This window comes from Gracilinanus agilis, chromosome 1, assembly GCF_016433145.1.
Source record: "Gracilinanus agilis isolate LMUSP501 chromosome 1, AgileGrace, whole genome shotgun sequence".
Classification (NCBI taxonomy): domain Eukaryota; kingdom Metazoa; phylum Chordata; class Mammalia; order Didelphimorphia; family Didelphidae; genus Gracilinanus; species Gracilinanus agilis.
In genome coordinates this window covers 569836099-569860655 of record NC_058130.1, presented here as the reverse complement: position 1 = coordinate 569860655, position 24557 = coordinate 569836099, and the positions used below count along the sequence as shown (strand labels likewise).

The following is a 24557-nucleotide window of genomic DNA, read 5'->3' as shown; positions in this document are numbered from 1 at the left end:
TCTGTATCTCAAAGAGGCTAAAGATGAGGAAAAAGAAGCTACCTGTACAAAAATAATTATAGGGGCTCTTCTCGTGGTGACAAAGAATTAGAAACTGAAAGGATGCCCATCAATTGGGGAGTAGTTGAACAAGTTGTGATGTATTCTTATAAGGAAAAAATATTGTGCCATAAAAAATGACAAACAAAATGATCACAAAAATAGAAAGACATAAAGTGATGCAAAGTGAAGTAAGCAGAACCAGGAGAATTTGTATCCAGTAGCAACAATAATGTATGATGATCAACTGAGAATGACTTAACCATTATCAAGAAGTTTAACTCTCAGAAACTCGTGACTAAAAATGGTTATTCTTCACCACAGAAGGAACAGAGTGAGTCTGAATAAAAATTTAAATATACCATTCTTTACTTTATTTCCTCCATTCATTTTTGTCTAGTGTAAGCAATGTGTGTTTTCTTTCATAACATGATGAACATGAAAATATGTACTATATAACAATATGAGTATAATATGTATCACATTCCCTGACTTCATGGTGGGAAGGAAAGAGAGAACATGGATTGCAAAATATCAAAAAATAAATATTAAGAAATTACATTGACATGTCTGGAAAAAGATTGGTACAGGAAGGACAGATTTGAGAACAATCATCATAAAGATGGTAAATGACAGGCCCACATCAAAGAAGGCATTATGTTCTGTGAGCAAGCCATGAAATGTGCAAATTTTGAAACATCTCCAACCCAAATATTCATATGCCATATTTTGGAATAACTGAACAAATTGTAGTATGTGATTATTTTGGAATGCAATTGTGCCATAAGAAATGACAAACAAGATGATCACATAATAAACCTGGAAAGACTTATATGAAGTAATACAAAGTGCAGTGAGTAGAATCAGGAGAATGTCATACATAGTAACAGTTATAATGGACAGTGATCAATGGTGAATGACAACTACTATCAGCAATACAAGGATCCAAGACAACTACGGGGGATTCATGGAAATATGTATTGTATGATAACATATCTACAACTTATATCAAATTACCTGCCATTTTGGGGAGGGAGAAAGTATAGGAAGGAGGAAGAGAATATGAGTCACAAAATGTCAGAAAAGCATTATTAAAGATTGTATTGACAAGTAAAAAATAATTATTAATAATAAAAGATAAAAGAGGTATTGGCTGATATGTTGGGATGGATTCTAGGACTAAATGAATGACCACAGATTATTTTGATTTTGTCATTTTACCCATCAGCAATCCCCAGTACACAGCCTGGAAAGAACATAATAGGTTCTTTTAAATGTGTTTTTGTTGATAGATTAATTAGGAAAATAAACTGAGAAATATATTTGGTCAGGACCAATAAAAAAGAAGAATCTGTTTGGTAGAGAACAGGAAATGATTGGATTTTTAAAAAGCTATTTATGGAGTTGCATGTGAGCACTTGTTAACCTAGTCTATCTTGGCCAAGGCAAATTAAAAACCACTTTTTGCTAGTATCTTAATTTGGTTCTAGTATTGAGTATCCCTCTACTTTGTAATTTTCCAAATATAGAACTATTTGAATTAATTCATAATCTGAGACAGGAACATCAAAAGACTTTTAGGGCATAATAATAGTTTCAATTTTCAAATAGATTCCAAAATTAATTTTAATCATTCTTTCTAAGCTTACTAGCATGAAGTATTAGCTTTTCTTCCTAGTTAAATAAGATTAATGATTTGTCAATATTAACCCTGGAGTGTTTCAAATCAATTATCAAATATATATATATATATATGTGTGTGTGTGTGTGTGTGTATGTATGTATATGTATGTATATATCTATATATGGAGAGAGAGAAAAGAAATCTTCCTCATAAATTCCATTTTGATGTATCTAGAGATAACTAAATGTGAATAATAGAAAAAATTGAGCTTAAATCCTGCAATAGACATACAATTATTGGCTATGTGAAGATGAGTGAATCGTTTTATCTCTGTCTCAATTTTCTTATCTGTGAAATGGAGCTAATAACAATATCCTCCTAACAAGTCACTATGAGGATGGGTCAAATGAGATCTTATAAATCGAGTACTTTTCAAATTTTAAAGTGCTACATAGATTTTAGTCATTAATGTTTAGGGTTACTTCAGTCATGATACATTTTTTTAGTGAAAAGCCTAGCATAGTCACCTCAAAGTTAAGAAGACCTAGCACATAATGACTGTAGGATCCTGGACAAATCATTCCAATTCTCAAAGCATAGGCTATCTTCTAAGACTATGATTTACAATGAAGGAACAAAAATGAAATGCCATAGGAATTTCATCACCAGGAGTTCCTTATGTGTTTAAAATCACAGATGTAGTTTTTAAAAAGTCATTTCATTAGCACTTAGTTTCTTCATAGGACCAGAGTTGTGGTTCCCCTAAAAGCATATTTAATCTTTCTTTGTATTTACCAACTTAATTTCTAGGAACATCATGAGAATTAAGAAAGGCACCAGTCAGATTTGAAGAATAAGTGCTTTACATGTAAAGTCTATATCAAATGGCTCACAATCTCAGGTAGTGGGGAGGGAAAGAAAGGATCAAGAGAGGGAGAGAATTTGGAACTGAATGTTAATAATTGTTTTACATATAAAATAAAATATTTTAAATTGCTGATAAAATTAAAGCAAACATCTCAAAATTACCTCTCCTCCCCTCCAGAAAAGCAGATGCTTGAAGAAAATCTTGCAAAGCACCTACAAAAACTTATTTACTTATGAGATGTTTTTGCAAAATAAATACTCAATTATTATATTTGACAAATCATGGAAGATTATAATTATAATTACTGACACATATACCATTTCAAAGAACTTTACAAACATTATATTGTTTCATTTTCACAAAAATTCTATAATAGATATTATAGGTATTATTATTCCCATTTTACAGATTAGAAATTGAACCTCAGAGAAGCAAAGTGACTTACTCATAGTCACACAGTTAGTAAGGATCAGAGCAAGATCTTTTTGACTCCAAATTTCTTTCTTTCTTTCCACTGCTTACAAAGATAATGGTGAACGCACATTTCCTTATAACATTTATCTATAACTTTTTTTAGTGATTTAAAGCTACGCTTAGTTCAAAGATACTGTGATTTGTACTTACTCTCTTTCCTTCCATAAAATTTTCTGAGACTCATCCAAATGAAACTTTAGGGTTGAAATCTGGGTTAATTCCTTCCCCAATGGTGGTGCTACATTATCCAGCCTCAGTGTAGGCTTTGTCACACAGGTGCCAGATATACCTTTTACGAAGAAGTCAGAGCACTGTAAATCCAAATCCTGGTTGAATTTTACTGGGTTGGCAACCATTTCTATTTCCTAGGGAAAAATATAAAGACACATTTTAAACCAAAGCAAAACAAATGTACTCAGTGATTTAATGCCTAATTTTATATTTGTCTCAGGAGAAATATGGGAAAGTAATTGATTGAGGCACATTTTCCTTATTGAGAATATTCAAAATAATGTTATTATCTTCTCAATGTACAAAGTTTTTTTTTGTTCATTTGTTTTGTTGGGACTTGTATTTATACTTCTCCATAGCTGAAGGCAACCCCAAGTATTGTAAATCACTTCACTGATGGAAATCAGCAATTCTTTGGTGACATACCACTGGTATCAACCTCAAGCTGAAATGAGAGTCACTAAACTATACATAAGAATTCATGTGGGAAAATATTAATTTATATATACATATACATGCATATGTATATGCGTGTGTATTATCCTTGTTCTATTGAATTTTTATTTATTTTTTAAAAATACTCCCAAATTACATTTTAATCTGGTTTAGCTTCATGGTCAGACCATGTGTTTAGCTCTTCTGACCTACAATCTTAGTAAGTTGCCTGCAATCCTGGAGGAAGTGGGAATATCTATAGATCAGATTTGTAAGGGTGAAAAGAAGAGCAAGAACAGGAGTAATAGCCTAGGAAAACACTGAAAAGTAGAGAGACTTGTGATTATGATGATGAAGGTTTTGAAGGAACAGGTAGAAATGGAAGGACCAGATAGAGAAATTTTAAAGTTCTTGAATATGGAAGTAAATACGTGTGGGTAATGGTAATATCAGCATATAACCATTTTTATATATCATTGAGGAGAAGTGAGGGTCATGGGAGTTGAGGAGGCTAATGAATTAAGAGGTCTGAGTATTTGAGGAAACATGAACATATTAAAGCCCCATGTCTGTCTTTGTTCAGGGGAGAACCATAATTAGTGTAACTTAACCATCTTATGTTGTAATGGCAACCAAAGCTAATCATACCAGATATATATGTAACATTTAAATGTATACTTGTTATGAATTTCCACTGAGAAAAAGGAATCTGTTAGTACTTCCATTGATCTTTTTATATACATCACAAGATCAGAATAAACCAATATATTAGATCTCATTTTTAAAGTAGCATGTACAGGCAGTAACATTTAATTTTATTCTTCCTTTTCTTCATTAGAAAAAATATGTGCTTTCCACTCTGTACAATAGTTGTCAAATAACAAATGGGATGTGTGTAATGCACTAAGCAAATAGTAAGCAGAGACAAACCAGGCATGGCCCTTTTCATTATGTTCAGAGCTGGCAGAAGAGGCTGCTCTAAATCCCAACAGCTGCTTGAGGCTTCTTTTACATCTGATGGTGATTCATTTCCTGTAACTCCTGAAGAAATTTCAGTCTTAGATACATCCTGAATTTATTTATACTTAAATATATTTTATTTATATTGTAAATTATTTGAGTCACTATCCCTCTCCTCTGCCACATTCCTACATGATTTCTCATGTATCCTATTAACAAATTAACAAATGTTAATTAAGATTCCATAATTAATTATGTTAACATATTCTTTCCTGCACTCATTTATTTCAACATTATCTATTAAATATCTCATGGTTAGTGGAATCTCATTGTCACAAGGAAATACAGAATTCCATAATTTAAAAGGCCTTAAACTGGCAGGCTATTCTAACCCATATCTGAGAAAAGAATGCAACACACCTGATAAGTAAATGGTCACCTAGTCTTTGCTATAAGACCCCCAGTGAGGTCTCATATTCTACACTTCCAGAAACAGAGAATTCATTTTACTTTTGGTCAGTGGCAATTATTTAGATACTTTCCCTCTTATTTCAAGCTTAAATATGCCCCCTTATAACTTCTAACCATTTCTCCTACTTTTGTATTCTTGGACAAAAAAAAAAATGAAAGGAAAAATAAGTCTAGTTTGTCAAATACCTTAAAACCACTATCATTGTCCCCATTCTATAGTCTTCTCTTTTCTAAGCTAAACATTCTCATTTCCAGCTAATCTTCAAATCCCATGATTTAACCCTCCCCATCATTTTACTCTTCTCTGAAGAACAATTCAGCTCATCAATGTCACTCTAGGATGTGATGAATTAAAGCATATTTTCAACACTTTACAGAATACTATGTTTTATGGACTAGAGTGTTACAATGTAGAACTAAAATTTTGATTACAAATAGAAGTAATTCTGATCCTAATGCCGCTAGATTCATACATATAGACATACACACACATACTTTCCATGTTATACCTATTACCTTCAATTTTCCTAAAGTCCCATGGGTAAAACTTAAAGTTTAGGTCTGTAATTGTAATTTTTTTACAAGATAAAGTACCTTTTTAGATAGAGGATCAAACAGAAATTGAAGAATGTAATATACAGTGATGGCTTAATGAAGTAATGTTCAGTTACTTCCGGCCTCCTTCCAAAGGCTATTCTGAACTCTGTTTTATACAGTTTTCCCTGACCAAATGCCACTCCAGAGAAATGGAAGGGGGCAATATAGTATTAAAAAGTATTTCGTACTTTTTCTTTGTTTCATCGGCCATTCCATTATGGTATTTTAATTAGCCTAATTGAAAATATCTACATAGCTTTTTTAATACGACAGAAACTAAATGAATTTTAAACATTTTAAAAAGAAAAAAATTGAAAAAATACCAGAGGAAAATGAGATTAACCAAGGACATTTGCTCCTTACCTTCTTGTTTATATTTTCTTTAATAGAAACGTGTGTTTTTTCCAAATTGACCCTATTAGGATCATATTCCTGGGAAGCCATTGGAAATTGAGCATCCTGTGAACAGGAGACTTCAAGAAGACTAGGTTTCTCCTTCCAGATGTTTTCAGTATCCAATGTCTCCTTTTCGTTTTGTGAACTTTGTTTCTTTTTGAGGGCACTTAATTCTTTCATTGTCATCTCTAACCTTATTCTGAGCTGCCTTCCTTCTTCTCTGGCTTTATTCCTTTCTATTCGGACTTTACTCCATTTCTCTCTCCAATTGGCAGTGCAGTCTGACCACCAGCGCATGGTTTTTTCCATTTGGGCAGCTCTGGCTTTGACTTCTTCAAGTTCTCGAACTCGAAGCTCTTCACAGATATCCCAGTCATTGTCCCTGTAGGAGTGAGCATAGACGTTCCGGGCACCATATGAATGTAAGCCTTGGGGTGGTAAATAAGAATTACAGGGTTCATGAAGTGGTGAGGCAGGTACTGCTGGTTCACAAGGTGAGCCCAGGGAAGATTGCTGGAGCTTGAAAATTTGCGTTTCTTCAATTAACTTGTGAATGGAATCTAAATTCATGCTTCACAGTTTGATGTCTTTAAAAGAGAGAATAATATTAGTATATATTTAGTTTATTTGCCAAATAAATTTGTATATCCTCCTCATTATACTAAATATATTTAAAAATCAAGTATGAAATGAAGGAGATCTCTCTTAATTGTCTAACCAATACAAAGAAAACACAATAAGGAAGGGATCAAAAGAGCCTCAAAATCCCTTTAAAACAATCATTCAATTTGCCAGTGCATTGAAGAGACATGGAAGCTAAAGGAATCACCAATTTAAAGTATAATCATAGAATTATAGAATTGGATTTAGGAAGAACTTTGGAGATTATCCAGTCCAAACTTTTCATTTACAGATTAGGAATCTGAGACTTATAGAGACCAATTAACTGAGCCAAGGTTAAATGGTTAGTAATTTCATCCTAGGTCCATTGACTCTGAATACAGCTCTCTTTCCATTAAACCAAACTGCCTTGAATATTAATTATTTTTTAAATACTATGAAATAGGATGATAGGAGACAGTTGTCAGTATCGTCTCACAAAATAGAAATAAAAAAAAAACATAAGGCAAAGTGAGACAGCAGAAAGTGTAGCATGAGATTTAACTAAATCAAATCAACCCCAAAATATTGATGAAACAACTAAGTGGACAATAAGGAAGTGAAACATGGAATAGATTTCCTACCATTTCTGTTGTGACCTACTCTCGGCCCTGATGGACAGTGGAAATACTGTATTTATACAGACACTCAGAATTTGACATACTGTATAAGAGTTTTTAAATGGCATTTAGAAAGAATGAATGTCTATAATGTTTCCCCAACAGTCTCCCATATAAACTCTACTTGAAAATTCCTTTTGATGAGAAATTTATAAGTCCATTCCATTTGGTAGCAGTTCAAAGTGTTAGGAAGATTTTCCTTCTCTTAAGGTATAAATTCCCTCCTTTGTTCCTAATTCAGTATTAATGTGTTCACTTTCGTTCCTTTTTTTTTTAAGTTGAGGCATTTGCCCTCTTCTATGATAGTGGAATGTCTCCCATTTTCCCTTATCCTTAAGATCTCTGATCTCAGACAATCACCTCTGCAAGTGATTTTAGTTACCCAGGATATAATTTATGCAGAAAACATAACTTTGACTCAGTAAGGTTAGCTAAGTGCCCTCTATCTCTTTGCTTGAGTTGTATTTTAGCTAAAGGCCAGATTCAAATTCTAGATATGCACATGGAATTTATTTAAAAAAAATGTTTCTTGATGATGATTAGTGACTTTTCACAGTTACTCAAGTGAAAGACTTTACATTTATTCTGGCTAAATATTCTAACAAGATATTTTAAAATCTTAAATCTGTCTTCCCATCTATTAACTAGTTAATTAGGATTACCTTAAAATTCAAAAACCATTTTCTTCAAAACATTGGTAGCAATGTGAAGTAGGACAGGGTCAATCTGAGCACATATCTCAGTAGTACACCACTGAAGCCAAACTGCCAGATTAATATTGTACCATTGACTACTCTTTGAGTCTGACTATATATACAGTAATGTAATTTCAGAACCTACTGAGCTATATTTAATCCCTTGACAAGACATTACCCATTTCTTTTTGCTTTTCTAGTTTCCTAACACTTTCCTTGATGTTTCATTTTTTAGAGGTGATCCTGAAATCTCAAAGCTAGGTCAAAGGAACACAAGCTCTGGGAGATCTGACTTTGATAAATAACCCTATTATATAGGTCCATAAGCAGACTATATATATCATACAAGGGCAAGATTAGTAATGTTAAAAAGATAGAGAGATGTATAGATGGATAAAAGATAGAGTGATGGACAGATAGATAGATATGAAAGGGGCACAAATTATATATATGTATACATATATATATATATATATATATATATATATATAGAGAGAGAGAGAGAGAGAGAGAGAGAGAGAGAGATTATATAGATTTATTCTAGCCCTTATGTTTTGTTTTCATTTCATATCATAGTAGTCTGGAAACTGAGAATCGATCATCCTCTTGATTTTTCCCCGATGGAGAGTTAGCTAGAATTTGGTTTTAAATGATCGTAGATCTTATTTAGAAGAGTCTACAGTTCTCCAGGAAAAGGAGAAATCAGCACAATCTGATCTGTAACCAGAAACATCTGTAGAAACTGACCACTTAAAGGAAATTTCTTTTTAATTCAGACTTTCATGATGGTATCAAATACATTTGATTAGTAAGATATATTGTATTATATGTCTCACTTTGATATTAATAATTAGAGGATGATCAAAGTTGTTTCTGTTACTACATATTTGAAAGAATTTTCATCACTGACAAAAATGATGAGTAGATTTTTTTTTCCTTTGTGGAGAGAAAGGAATATTTTGATCTGTGATTTCACTAACGTAGGGAACTCTTGGTGAGGAAACTTCCTTTGCCAGTGCTAAACAGTATCCAGGTTTCAACTTATGATACTAGAGAATTTCCTTGAATTCTGGCAAATTACCTTTGAATATTAACATATGTATCAGAGTAATGTGTCAGAGATTAAATTTGGACATAAGTCCTGGGGGTTTTGAGATCAGCTCTCTTTCCATTATGCCAAAATGTCATTAGTTCTAATTGCTAGAATTGTGACAAAAAGAGAAGTCAAGTTTACTAGTCTACAATTTAAATAATCTCTAAAATCCTTTGCTATATTGACCTTTCCCAAATCTATGATTATATTATGGTAGCATAAAATAGTTAATATGCCTTCTTAAATATCTAACTTACCACCTGGCAGAGAATCTTAAAATAATCTTCATTTAATAGTAAACCATATTACAAATAGTTCCTTACTTTCATGTACAGGGTGAAATAAACAAACAAAATTGCTAGGTCTCTAACAGACTGAAGAAATATTTGCCCAGTTTTATCCCCTGTGAAGAAGTACCCATACCAATTCAATATTTATTTGAAGTTGAATGGGAATTTGAAACTTAGAAGACGAATAAATCTCTATGGTCTGACTTCAAAATTTAATTTCCATTTCTTTTCCATTTTTATGCTATTTGCTCTAAATTTAGTTGTTCCAGTTTGAGTTCCTCTTCTCTTTACAGTTAGTAAAAGAGTTATGAGGAGGGAGGAGCAGTATAATATGATCAGAATGTAGCACTTTAGTATGACAAGTATGTTTTTGACTGGTCAACTAGATTTCTGGAAATGGGTTGTTTTAGTATTCACATTCAGCAGTATTAATGATATTAAAGGGAAATGTTGAAAAGGTAAAAAGTTTTCATCTCACATGTTCTTTGTTAAGGAATTTTCCAGTATTTAAATTAGTTTTTCAATTCTCTTTGATAAAAGCTGCAAAAGAATATAATGAATCTAGTAAGCATTTTTCTAATATTTCTTCTAATATCTGTTTCTATCTCTCCTGTCATGATTTCCCTGTTAACTATAAAGCAACATAGTACTTAGCAGCAAATAAAAATATAAACTGAAGAAACAAAATGAATGCAACATGAACTTCTGGGTTTATCTAACTGCCAGTAAAATCAGATAGATATACTAGATAACATTATATTGTCCACCTGCTTATCAGATGACATTTTATACACATATACACAGACACTCTATATCCTTCTTTACCCTCATTTTTGTTTTCACTTCATTATGTTTCAGATCACAAACCATTTTTCTATAACCAATCCATTTTTCTCCACTAAATGAGATTCTAACAGACCAGCCTCAATTCAGTGAAACAGAGTCTATGAGATAGAAAATGAATATCATTTTCAGTTGTTGAAAACTCACATTTTAGCAAGTGAGCTGGACATGTTCCAAAACTATTCACCCCTGAGTGTAATGAGATGGACTCGTGGTTGCAATCCTTTTGTTAGCATTGGCATATATCCAATCATATTTGAATAGCTGTTGATTTGCAATTATTCTTCCATTCATTTGCTATAATTTAGGGTGATAGTAATGTAGCTTACCCAATTTCTAAATCTAAAAATGAACCATGACTAGTACCTCTATAAAAAAAAAAGAAAAACATTCCAATAGAGCTCGAATAAATATCACCTGCCCGTGTAAAAGTATACAACACCTAATAAGGGAATTTCTTTTTCAAAGTCATCTGATGTGTGACAGTCATTTTCATGAGGGCATTAAACTTAAATTTATCAACTCTATATGTTAAAATTAACCATTGTCATAAATTTACAACATATTAAAAAGTATCTTGTTAACTTTTATTCCGCTGGTGATTTTCAGACACTTTAATTGAATGTTGGTACATTAGGATTTTGCCTACCAATTAGCTTCATACTTTTCACAGCTGACTAAATAAGTGAGTTGGTTCTCATAATTCAGTACATGAACTTACATCATTTCTCCAATTCTAAATATTTTCAACTAAAAAAGCAAAACGAGTAGCTTATTAAATCATCTAATCCATCACAACAGGATACTTGCCTTATTAACTATTTATTGAAACACATTTATTTAAGAATTATGTTGTCATCCTGAATAACTGAGTAAGTTCTTCACATGAATACAAAAATTTTATTAAAAGTATATATTTGTGGTTAAATGAAAGCAACTATATGAGAGAGCCACCTGTTCTTTTTATATGTTAGTGATACTATGATACTATTATTACTCTTTACAATATGAAGCTAAATTTAAAAACAACATATACACTCTATGTACATATACATGTGAAATATATACATATTATATATGTGCATGTATATGTGCATAAAGAATGGGAGGGAAAGAAAGAGAGAATGAAGGAGGAAGAGAGAAAGAGAGAGGGAGAGAGAGAGAGAGAGAGAGAGAGAGAGAGACAGAGAGAGAGACAGAGAGAGACTGTGGAATAATGACATACTACATATTTTTTAAAAGCAAAGTAAGGAAGATCTGCATTCAGGTGTTGCCTCTGACAAAAATTGGCAATGTATTCTTGGCAAGTCACTTAACCTTTCAGTGGCCCAGGCTACTAAGAAAGTAAGTTGCAGAATATTTTCAGATCTGCAATGGTAGAGGGAATTCTCTACCCTATTGAAATCATTGGTCCAGAACCTCCAAATGACAGCCATTATTGTAATAATTTTCTCACTAAGGAGAAGAATGAAATTAACAACAATTCCTAGCAAAAGAAAAAATAGAATCACAGATGAAGAAAGAGTACATATTATCCCTCTCATTCTTTTGGTTGTTGGAGTTGCCCATAAGATGCTTTAATTTTGAGGCTATAGAAAGTGGGCATATAACACATAAATCTTATTCAGTTCCAAAAGAGAGAAATTTCATCCTTCCATTTAATAGTCTAAAAACATTAAATATTAAACAACAATAAGAGGATAATACTTGTCCTCAGGCCATTTCTATCTGAATCCTATTTCAAAAATGAACTGCTAAGAAAAAACATAATTACATAAGACTGGAGATTTACTAACCACTTTCTTCAAAGCAACATTCAGAAGTAATACTATTATTGCTATTCTTTTTACTGATAAGATAAAACTGAAACAGTTTCAGTGACTTACCCATAGTTATGTCCTAGGAAGGGTAAATTCTAGAATTTGTAAAGGAATCTTCTGATTCTGACTAGTATGTTTTCCACTAGACAAGTGTATTTCTGGAAAGGGGTTATTATAATATTACTATTCAGCAATATTAATAATATTAAAAGGAGATATCAAAATGGTAATAAGATTTAATCTAATATGTATATAACAATTTAAAATACACACAAATATATATATATATGTATATATATGTTAGTTTTCATTGAATATGAGTGTTACTATGTCTATGCCTACATAGAGCCAAAGTTCATTTGGGCAAATAAAAAATGTCTGCTCCTATGAGGGTAGAATTATAAATAACCAAAGGAAGGTCATTCATAGCCACTACCATTCAACTAAATGAGTGAGGAACCATAACTATCCATGGATAACCACTTAAGATCTTTTCCTGGTACCAGAATTTCACATGACTTGTCTTTAACTTGAAATCCAATATGATATCCTGGATAAGTCTGCTTTTCAGTGCCCCTAAGGAGATGTCCATCTTGTAGACCCCAAGAGACAATGTATGTGTGCCAATCGTTTCAATTAGCTTCAAGGGAGTTAACCAGCATATATAAAACTTGTACTAAAAGAAAAGGTCTTAACCTAGCCTCAACACACTTAGAGAGAAGTTGAGTATTCCCCAGTTCCCAGGAGAAGTTTTCCAAATGCCATGATTATCTGTTAGGTATTAACTTGAGTGGTTTCGGGCGGGGGGGGGGGGGAGGCTTTTATAATAAAAAATGAATGAGTTTCAATTACTGTTTTTCATGTCATGGTGAGTGTAAGACTTGTAATTAAGAAGATTGAGTTTGAAGAAAACTCTAAAATGTAATATCTTGAGAAAATCACCTTCTCTGAAACTCAGTTTCTTTATTGAAAATAGGGAATAATAATGTCTAACATATTGACCTTATAGGAATGGTCGAGGATAAAATACAATGACATTTGTATAGTATTTTTTTTTAACCCTTACCTTCCGTCTTGGAGTCAATACTGTGTATTGGCTCCAAGGCAGAAGAGTGGTAAGGATAGGCAATGGGGGTCAAGCGACTTGCCCAAGGTCACAAGCTGTATAGTATTTTGAAAGCCTTAAAATTCAATTTAAATATCAACAATTATTATCATAAAATTTCCATTGAAATATTTATTAGAAATCTAAAATAAGAACAGATCATCTATACCAAAAAAAAATTCAAATGACCTCAAATGGATTTTAAATAGGGTTTCAAGTAAAAAAAATTGTTCCCCCACTTTTATAGATTAGTATATGTCATAAAAATCTCCACAAGTCTTTGGTAGAATACTAATCATTTAGCAAGATGGGCTAAAAATAAAGCATGGTGTGCACCTCTCTCTCTTTGTGAATTCTCTCATTTAAGACAGAAACCTTTTATTGCTGCATACAAAATTAAACTGGTAAGGAATAAAATACCTGCCAGCCAGGTTGGGTATTAGTGCTGAAGAGTCTATCCATTTAATAATGGAGGTATTCTAATTCATAGGAGACTTTAATGAATAGATAGCAATTCTGATTTAGCCACTCAAGAAAAAGTCTAGGTGACTAAGATGGCTCTCCATGCGGGAGGACTTCCATTAAACATCCACTGTTCTGAGAAAGTGTCATTCAAAAGTGGTGTACATGCAATACATAATGTCAGCATGCACTTTTATTATTCAAAATGCTTAAACTAAATAAGAGTAAAAAAGTAAATAATTTAACTTTCAAATATTTTAAAAGTGTATAGCATTTATTTTTCCAAAGCTATTAAGACTTTAAAATGCATTAGGACAGTGATGGGCAAACTTTTTAAAGAAGGGGCCAAAGGAAAGGAAATGCTCATCTGTCAGTCTGTTTCAAAGACAACTCTTTTGAAGTTTCATTGTATTGTATCCTACTCATTATATTCATTAGATTAGGAATAATGTCGTGCAGGCAGATAGACTAAGACTTTTGAAGCATTATTATTTAATTACAAAAATAAAGTATGTATTTATCTCTCTGAAGGTAAATATGTATGATTTTTCTAACAGTAAATAATTCAAATATTTCAATCATAAATCCAAATATAAATCTATGTGTTTCATGAAAATTACCTCAGAATATTCAGTTTTAAATGAACTTGATTTGCTGGTATCTATTATCTAAACTTATTGGAAATAAGTATTTAAAATGTAATTTTATTGATAGAATTTTAATAACTTTATCCCAAAATACTTTTCCCTCTACCCGCCCCCAAACCATGGCTTATAGAAATATGCAGATACAGACATATAATTTATATAAGGTATTTGATCATATAGTGTACCACTTTGCTGTGTTCAATTTCATACTTAACCATCTAATTCCTTTTTTCCCCTGCTTATAAGCTACTTGAGGAAAGAAGTTGCTTCAGAGTCTTTATCTACAAGAGTCTAACAAAATACTTGTCAAATAAATAAACTAAAACTTTTCACTAATTCAGTATTTCCTTCACTTAGTACAAATAGGTCCCTCAATGGGAAAAGAAGAAGGCTAGTTAATGCAAAAGGGAGCCTAGTGAAAAATGTTGAAATGTCTATCCATTAGGGAGATATATGGATAAGTTAAAAAAAAAAAGAAAATATACCTTCCCTCTTTATTTAAATGAGTGAATTATATTTATTATGTTTAGGAATTATGTGTTTTATCTAATTATCAGTAATTAATGGTTGGTGAGCATCTGTTATATTTATGGTACTAATTTAGAAAATGGAGATAAAAGGAGATGTAACACAGACCTCAAAATGTTTAAATTTTCATGAGGAAACAGCATATATATCTTAAAAAAGAAATAATGATACCAGGTGGTAACACTAATAATAATATAAGAATAAGATAATATTAATTGCTAGTACATAATATTTTGAAAAATCCTTTTCAGATATTATTTCTTTTGGTTCTCAAGGCAACTGTGTGGAATAGGTACTATGATTAACCCCTAATTTGAAGATAAGAAAACTAAGACCCAAAGAGGTTCAGTGATTTTTCTAGTTAAAAGAGTGATTCTCATTTAATAATGAGTACTACCTGAATTCACACAAGAGAGATGAATGTGAATTGGAGAAATACTATAAGGCTCCATTTTATCTAGTGAAGAAACCTCCTATAGACTTGGTGGGGGGGGCGGGATGTGGAAATGTCATATGTACATGACAACTAAGAATCAAGAGAACACATATTTTTCAATTAATTTCTTAGATAAAATGAATATAAAATATAAATATGTTGTAGCATGGGAGAAGAATACAGTGCTTCTTTCAAACTTTCTGGAATTGATTTGATAATCAGGGGAACTGTATGTGGGCTGAAAACATATGTTCAAATTACACAAATAAACAATATAGCAATATGTTCAGGTGGACTGTTATTTACAAGTCTATATGAAGAATTTCATAAGCTGTCATATTTTTAAAAGTTATAAAATATCATTCAGCCATGTTTCTGCATTTTTCCAAAGGCTATAATTAAATAAATAATGTTAAGTTCTATTATCTCATTGAGTAGGAATTTTTGTATTTTTTTGAAATCTGACATTCAATAAGTTGTTAAGTCCTAAAGCTTTAGTGAATTGGCTGGTTGACTTTCTATCACCTGATCCTCTTACCATTACCTCATTCTGTTGAAACTATTTCTAGTATCACCTAAGTGGAACGAATTGATGCATTTTCCTGAATCTGACCCTTTCTGTTACGATTCACTAAAAATCAAGTGCTACTAAAATATAAATTCACTAATTAAAAATGATTAGTAGTAAGAAATGAGATCTATATATTCTCAAATTAACCATCTCAATAGCATCTTTCTACATAATACTTTGCAAAACCTCTGGCTATAATATTTTTTTCACCAAGTGGCTGGGAGGGGTAATGAAAAAGTAAAACAGTTCATTTCTTATAGGATAGAACTAAGAAGCAGTCAATCTGACTTTGTCTGGAATATGAATGGAGAAATGAAAAAATATCCAAAGTCAACAATCTATTTTATAAAGAATCTATGCATCATTTGTATGGGAACTTTGGGGGGGGGAAAGGTTTTTTTTTTTGGCAAGCTGATCATTATGAATCCTTTATAGTGGTTTGCCTGCCAAGTAAAGGTTTTGCTTCAGACAATTTAGAATTTTTTTGTGGATATAAAAGAATTTATGTCATTCAGCTTATGTGATACTCAAAGTGTCAAATAGGTTCAAGGAGGGTTAGTGTTATAAACATTTTCTGGAATTTTTGTATTCTAAAGACATATTTTAACATAAGTGTATTTCCATTCCTGAGTTATGAAAATAGAAGCTTATTTCTAACCAACACATTTCAAAAAAAAAGTAAATAAGTAGCAACACGAGCAAGAACATTACAATTTGATTTCCTCACTCACGTGAAAACTTGCCCCATGCTGAACTCATCATGATCTTCAAAAGTTTATATACAACCAAAGATTTCAATGATACTGTCTCACAAGACATTTCAAAGTTTGTATAAAACATCATCCAAAGCAATAGAGCCGATTGAGCCAAGATTATTTCCTTGTAAATGCAAGCCAAAATTGAAATGAAAATGAGTCCCAAGAATCAGAGGGCCCCATTTGGAAATTGTTTGCATACAAGGATCCTTTTTTTCCTGACTCAAAGTTGACTACCAGGGAAGATAGTCTGGCTTAAGGTGAGGGCATGACCCATATGATGTAGAATAAGAGGAGGGGAGAGGAGAAGACAGAAAAGGAAGGAAGGGGAGGGATGGGGAAAGGAATTGAGAGAAGGGAAGAGAGGGAAAAGGAACAAAAGGAAGAAAGAAAAAGCCAAGAGAAAAGGAGAGTAGAGAAAGGAAAAGAAGGGGGAAGGAGGAGAGAAGGAAGGAAAAGAAGAGAAAGGAAGAGAAGAGAAAATAAGAAATTTCTCACAAATTAAATTTAAATTTGAGTTGGAAAGATGTTTCTCACTGGCATTTTACATGCCAGCTACCCTTTGCAAATTACTTTTAAGGAATGTATTTTAGTGAAGTAGGAAAATATTAACAGGTCTAGTTTTGGGAAGAAGGAAAGGCTTTGGAAAATCAGGTTAGTCCAATTGTTTTTTCACACACATTCTATGGTACGTACATATTTGCCAACCTTCTCCATGTTAGCTGACTCATGTAGTTTTCTCACACTTAAAAAGTAAAGTGGTTTGGAAAAGTTTAGAGAACATTATCCAAATGATTGTCAGATTTGTTTTCACACAGCAGTTATAAAATACTCCAGAATCAAAACAAAAATTATTCCTAAAGTATTTCTATTTTCCCAAAAGTACATTTTTATGTCTATAAAATAAAACTGGCCACAATGAATCCCACATTAAAAACAAAAGGAAAAAGGAATCTGGGAAAATGAAATCTAATCATTTGCTTTGATTATATGGCCTATGCCTTTTCTTATTTCCATGTCCTTTATTTTCTCCATCCACCCCAATTCAAACAAAGCTATATTTACATAAAAGAATGTCTGTGCAATCTGGCTTGTCACTCAATCTTCACTTCCTAGGGAGAAGATGGAATTTAATGTTCTCTGAGAAATTAATAATATCTATAATTGATATCAGAGTACAAAAATTCATTCTCTGTATTTTGATTATTCCACTAATGTCTCATTGGGGCATAGAAATGAAGTTAGATTCTGGAAGATTATATAAATGGAATTTAAAACAGAAAGAAAGGTCCCACATATATCAAGATATCTGTAGCAAGATTTTTTTTGTAGCAGCTTCTCCCCTAACCCCAATGTCTTGCCACAAAAATAAATATAATTAATTACAATTAATTGGAGGAACATATGAATAAATTATGATACATTAATTTAGTTGATTGTGCCATAATAAATGATACAGTGTTCAAAGAAATATGAAAAGATTATATTAAATGAGATAGTCCAAAGACAGCAAAACTAAGAGAATAAGCTCCACAAAAAAATTATATTATAAATGAAAATAATACTAAAACACACCAGAATTCAGAATAAAAGCAATGACAAATCATGACTCCAAATGTTAATACATTTTTCTTTACTCTCAGAAAAGAAATAGCAGGTTAGAGTTGTGGAAAGGTACATGCATTGTGAAGTATGGCCACTGTGACTATTTATATTATTTTTTTAATCTTTCTTCTATATATGAGGGGGCTATGGGGAAGTGTTTTATTTTGTTGTTGTTTGTCAATTTTCGTCATGTCTGACTCTTCATGACACCATTTGGCTTTTTTCTTGGCAAAATTACTGAAGTGGCTTGTCATTTCCTTCTTTAGCTCATTTTACAGATGAGGAAGCTACAGCCTAAATAGGGCTAAATGACTTGCCCCAGTCATACACTTAGTAGGTGTCCGAGATCCAGTTTGAATTCAGGTCCTCCTCTTTACAGGACACTTTGCACTTTATGCACTGCACTCCCTAGCTTCTGTATAAAACAATATTAATTATTTTTAAAAATACTTCTGATGGAAACAAGGTTGAACAGATGTCAAAAGGCCAGCAAGAATTTATAATTATATGCCATCAGACAATGGACTATTATATCAGTTTCCATGCCACTCCAATTAAATTCAAAAAAGCATACTCCCCAAAAGACTGGCCATCAAAAAAAAAATATCAAGGAATAGAGAAATTAGAATGTGCAACAGTATTGGGAACAATAATGCTTAAGAAATCATAGGCTCAAGGGTGGCTGGGTAGCTCAGTGGATTGAGAGCCAGGCCTAGAGATGGGAGGTCTTGGTTCAAATCTGGCCTCAGACACTTCCCAGTTGTGTGACCCTGGGCAAGTCACTTGACCCCCATTGCCTAGCCCTTACCACTCTTCTTCTTTGGAGCCAATACATAGTATTGACTCCAAGACAGAAGGTAAGGGTTTATTTAAAAAAAAAAAAGATGGGCAGCTGGGTAGCTCAGCGGAGTGAGAGTCAGGCCTAGAGACAGGAGGTCCTAGGTTCAAACCCGGCCTCAGCCACTTCCCAGCTGTGTGACCCCGGGCAAGTCACTTGACCCCCATTGCCCACCCTTACCAATCTTCCACCTATGAGACAATACACTGAAGTAAAAGGGTAAAAAAAAATCATAGGCTCTTAAATTATTGGCATAAATATAAATTTGATATGTTAACATAAAAATTGGATCTAAAGACCCCAAACTATGCTTCTACCAACAAAAATTGACAACTCTGTTTGGGATTACAATTTTTGTCATTCAAAGGTGGAGCAGTGCTCAAAGAGGGAACTAGTTGATTATGAAAAGCAGGAATCCTCTTGGCTTGATAGAGGTAGAACAGGGATCCAGTGCCCTAGTAGCTGTCAGAGATCAAGATGTGGTCAGAACCTAGAAATCAGGAATTCAGGTTGAAAGGAGCCCAGATAGATTATATCTACTAATGTTGAAGAATCAGTTCAGGCTTTGAAAACCAACGAATCTTGACAAAACTCAGTTTTCAAGATTTAATGGACAATACACCAAAAGTCTATGAGAGTCATTTGAGGCAAGACAGAGTAAACATTTGGATATTAAGGTAAGCAAAAATAAACAATACAGATACAAGTTGGGATTCTGGTAATATGGTGGCTTAGACAGAGCAAATCTTAAAATGTCTGCACCCTTTCCATATCGAGATAGAAAGCAATGCACTTCGAGAAGAAAAAGGACCAAATCTAACAACAGGACATAGCAGGGGGATCCTAATTCTGGATAGCTCAAGAGGTATGCCAAGTCAGATTGGAGGTGTTGAACAGAAGCCCTGGGGGAGAAGGGGGTGTGGCTAGAGGAGAAAGCCAGAGAAACACAGCAAAAATGCTTGGAAGATGGCTACTTAGATGTAGCAAAACTTCAGACCTCCTGGCTTTACCACACCAAAATAGAGAACAGAGTTCTTCGAGAGGAAAGAAAACCAGGTCTAACAGTAGGACAGAGCAGGGGGACCCTACTGCTGGACAGCTCAGCAAAAACACATATCTTGTGCCCCCCCTTCTCTTTCTCTCTCTCTCCATCTCTCTCTCTCTCTCTCTCTCTCTCTCTCTCTCTCTCTCTCTCTCTCTCTCTCTCCATCTCTCTGTCTCTCTGTCTCTCTCTCTGTGTCTCTCTGTATCTCTCTCTGTCTCTCTCTCTCTCTCTGTCTCTCTCTCTCTCTGTCTCTCTCTCTCTCTGTCTCTCTCTCTCTCTCTCTCTCTCTCTCTCTCTCTCTCTCTCTCTCTCTCTCTCTCTCTCTTAGTCTCAGGGCACATTAAGCAATACAGACTAATCCAGTCTTAATCCCATCAATTGGACAGACAAGAAGTCTTCAGACAGTAGGGAAACTTCAAGACCTCTCTCCCATAGACTGCATAGAACTAACTACAAACCCCCATTGCCAGCTGGGGGAAGATCTTTCATCAAACCTCATTAAATCCATCTGCTTAAATTAGCAGAACAGAAAAGGAAAAAATGTGAGTAAACAACAGAAAAGGAGAAAAGAAATTACAATTGACAGCTTCTTTCCAGGAAACAAAAAAAAACAGCAAATGAAATAGAAGATCAAGAAGCCTCAGCGAATCTGACACAGGCTTTGGAAGATCTCAAAATTCAATTAACACAAGAACTTCAGGAACTCAAAAAGCAATTAAGAGAGGCTAAAGACAATTTGAAAAAGGAAATATATGAACTAAAACAAGAAAATAGTCTTAAAAGCCAAATTTGACCAGCTCAAAAACAAAGCAAAGAAGGCAAAAGATGATCTACAAAGAAAATCAGACCAAAAGGAGGATGACCAAAAAGCCAGGAATGAAATTCAGTCTTTAAAAAATAGAACTCAACAACTAAAAGCAAATGACTTCACAAGGTAACAAAAATATATAAAACAAAATTTAAAAAATTAAAAATTTGAGGAGAATATGAAACACCTCATTGATACAACCAAAGATCTGGAGAACAGATCTCGAAGAGAAAATTTAACAATTATTGGTCTAATGGAGCATCATGAAAAAAGAAAAAGTTTGGACATCATCCTACAGGAAATTAACCAAGAAAACTGCCCTGACATTCTTGAACAAGAGGGAAAAGTGGAAATTGAAAGAATCCATATATCACCTCCTACATTTAATCCACAACTGACAACTTACAGGAATATTATAGTCAAATTCAAAAACTACCAGACCAAAGAAAAAAAAATATTACAAGCTACTAAGAAAAAGTCATTCAGATACAAAGGAACTATAGTTAGAATAACACAGGATCTCGCTGCATCTACATTAAAAGAACAGAAGGAATGGAATACAGTATTCTGGGAAGCAAGAGAACTGGGTCTACAACCAAGAATCAACTATCCAGCAAAACTGACTACATTTATTTTTGCAGGGGAAAGTATGGTCATTCAATAAAATTGAAGCCTTCCAAGCATTCATAAAGAAAAAACCGGACTTAAACAGAGAGTATACTACCCAAACACAGAACTCTAGAGAATCACCATAAGGTAATTAAGAGAGTGGGACAAAAAAGAAAAGAAAAAAAAATCTTTTCTTTAAGGGATTTTTAAGTTCAATCAATTTGTATCACTAGAAGAAAAGAATATATTGGTAAATATTAAAAATTGTTATTATCAATAGAGTAACTAGAAGAAGTTTACTTGGAGGGAACAATGACAAACTGTATAGGATGAAACGTCAAGATATATATGTATGTATAAATATATATAAAACTAGAGGGAAAAAAAGGAGATAATACTAAGATTATTATAAATATTAATGGGAAAACAGACAAAATGGTGTAAATTTATATTCCATAATGAAGCATGTGGGGCAAAAAAGGGGAAAAGATCAATAAAATAGAAGGGTAAAGAGGTTGGAGAGAAAAAATACTTAATAGTTAAGAGTTTTGAAATTAACTTAAAGAGGGATAAACAATCAGATCCATTGGGGCAGAGAACTGATTCATGCCCTATAGAGAAATAGAAGAGTAACAAAAGAATTAGTGGGGAGGAAAGCAACACTAGGGAGGGAGAGGGCAGAGAGGGGGCATAGCTTAAAAAGACCCTAAAGAAGAATAAGAGGGGAATAAGAATGGAGAGGGGAGAAAGGGAAGTACAATAAGGGAGGGGATCAGGGGAACTGATTAAAAACAAAACATTTGTATAGAAGGAAATAGTGAAAGAAGAAAGGGCAGGACAAGGAGAGAGAATCAAAATGTCTAGGAATATAGAGTTGATAATCATAACCCTGAATGTAAATGGGATGATCTCTCCCATAAAACAGAAGCAAATAGCAGAGAGATTAGAAACCAAAATCCTACCATATGCTGTCTACAAGAAACAGACAAGAGATAGGCAGACATACATAGAGTAAAAATGAAAGGTTGGAGTAAGATCTACTGGGCTTCAAATGAGAAAAAGAAACCAGGAGTTGCAATCATGATTTCTGACAGAGCCAAAGTTAAAATAGATCTGGTTAAAAGAGATAGGGAAGGTAATTGCATCCAGATAAAAGGCAGTATAAACAATGAAGAAATATCAGTACTCAATAAGTATGCATCAAATGGTATAGCATCCAAATTTCTAAAGGAGAAGCTAGTGGAGCTCAAGAACAAAATAGATAGCAAAAGTATACTAGTAGGTGACCTCAACCTTCCCCTACCAGATCTAGATAAGTCAAAACAAAAACAAATAAGAAAAAGATAAGAGAGGTGAATGAAACCCTAGAAAAATTAGAGTTAATGGATATATGGAAAAAAATAAATATGGACAGAAAGGAAGACACCTTTTCAGTAGCACAGGGAACATTCACAAAGATTGACTATGTACTAGGACAAAGAAACATGGCAAACAAATGCAAAAAAGCAGAAATCATAAATGCAAACTTATCAGATCATAATGCAATAAAAATAGTTATCAGCAAGGATAGATGGAGAGGCAAACCAAAAACTAATTGGAAATGAAATAATATGATTTTCCAAAATGAGTTAGTTAAAGAACTAATCATAGAAAAAATAATTTCGTTGAAGTCAATGAAAATGATGAGACTTCTTACCAAAACCTATGGGATGCAGGTAAAGCAGTTCTAAGGGGAAACTTTATATCACTGAGTGCATATATTAACAAATTAGGGAAGGCAGAGGTTAATGAATTGGGCATGCAAGATAAAAAACTAGAAAGTGAACAAATTAAAAATCCCCAGATGAAAACTAAATTAAAATACCAAAAATCAAAGGAGAAATTAATAAAATCAAAAGTAAAAGAACTATTGAATTAATAAATAAGACTAGAAGCTGGTATTTAAAAAAGCAGCTAAAATAGACAAAGTACTTTTAAATCTAATAAAGGAAAGTAAAGAAGAAGACCAAATTAACAGCATCAAAGATGAAAAGGGAGACCTCACCTCTAATGTAGAGAAAATTAAGGCAATCATTAAAAACTTTTGCCCAATTATATGGCAATAAATATAACAATGTAGGTGATATGGATGAATATTTACAGAAATATAAATTGCCTAGGTTAACAGCAGAAGAAATAGAATACTTAATCCAATATCAGAAAAAGAAACTGAAGAAGCCATCAAAGAACTCCCTAAGGAAAAATCACTAGGGCCTGAAGGATTTACAAGAGAATTCTATCAAACATTCAAAGAACAACTAATCCCAATACTATACAAACTGTTTGACACAATACTCAAAGAAGGAGTCCTACGAAATTCTTGTTATGACAAATACGATACTGATTCCAAAGCCAGGCAATACAAAAACAGAGAAAGAAAACTACCAACCAATCTCCCTAATGAACATAGATGCAAAAATCTTAAATAGAATACTAGCAAAAGACTCTAGCAAGTGATCATGAGGGTTATCCATCATGACCAGGTGGGATTTATACCAGGAATGCAAGGATGGTTCAACATTAGGAAAACCATCCTCATAATTGACCATATCAACAAGCTAACAAAAAAAATTACATGATTATCTCAATAGATGCTGAAAAAGTTTTTGACAAAATTCAATACCCATTCCTATTGAAAACACTGAAAAGTATAGGAATAGAAGGACCTTTCCTAAAAATAATAAACACTATATATATAAAACCATCAACAAGCATCATATGCAATGGGTATAATTTAGAACCTTTCCAAATAAGATCAGGCATGAAATAAGGATGTCCATTATTACCTCTATTATTCAACTCTGTACTAGAAACACTAGCAGTAGCAATTAGAGGAAAAAAGAAATTGAAGGTATTAAAATAGGCAATGAGGAGACAAAGCTATCACTCTTTGAAGATGATATGATGGTCCTCTTAAAAAATTCTAGAGAATCAACTAAAAAGCTAGTAGAAATAATCAACGATTTTAGCAAATTTGCAGGATACAAAATAAA

General features: G+C 33.0%; 1 protein-coding gene across 1 annotated transcript in view; it reads right to left on the bottom strand.

Annotated features, from left to right (window-relative positions):
• The window catches only part of CCDC102B (coiled-coil domain containing 102B), a 527613-nt gene that overhangs the window by 409347 nt on the left and 93709 nt on the right, over positions 1-24557 (bottom strand). Inside the window, exons 3-4 of the mRNA XM_044658091.1 lie at positions 6063-6682; positions 3156-3370 (exon numbers count right to left, since the gene is read on the bottom strand). Coding sequence (XP_044514026.1) covers positions 3156-3370; positions 6063-6665 — 818 coding nt within the window. The 5' untranslated portion in view covers positions 6666-6682. The remainder of the gene's footprint in view (positions 1-3155; positions 3371-6062; positions 6683-24557) is intronic.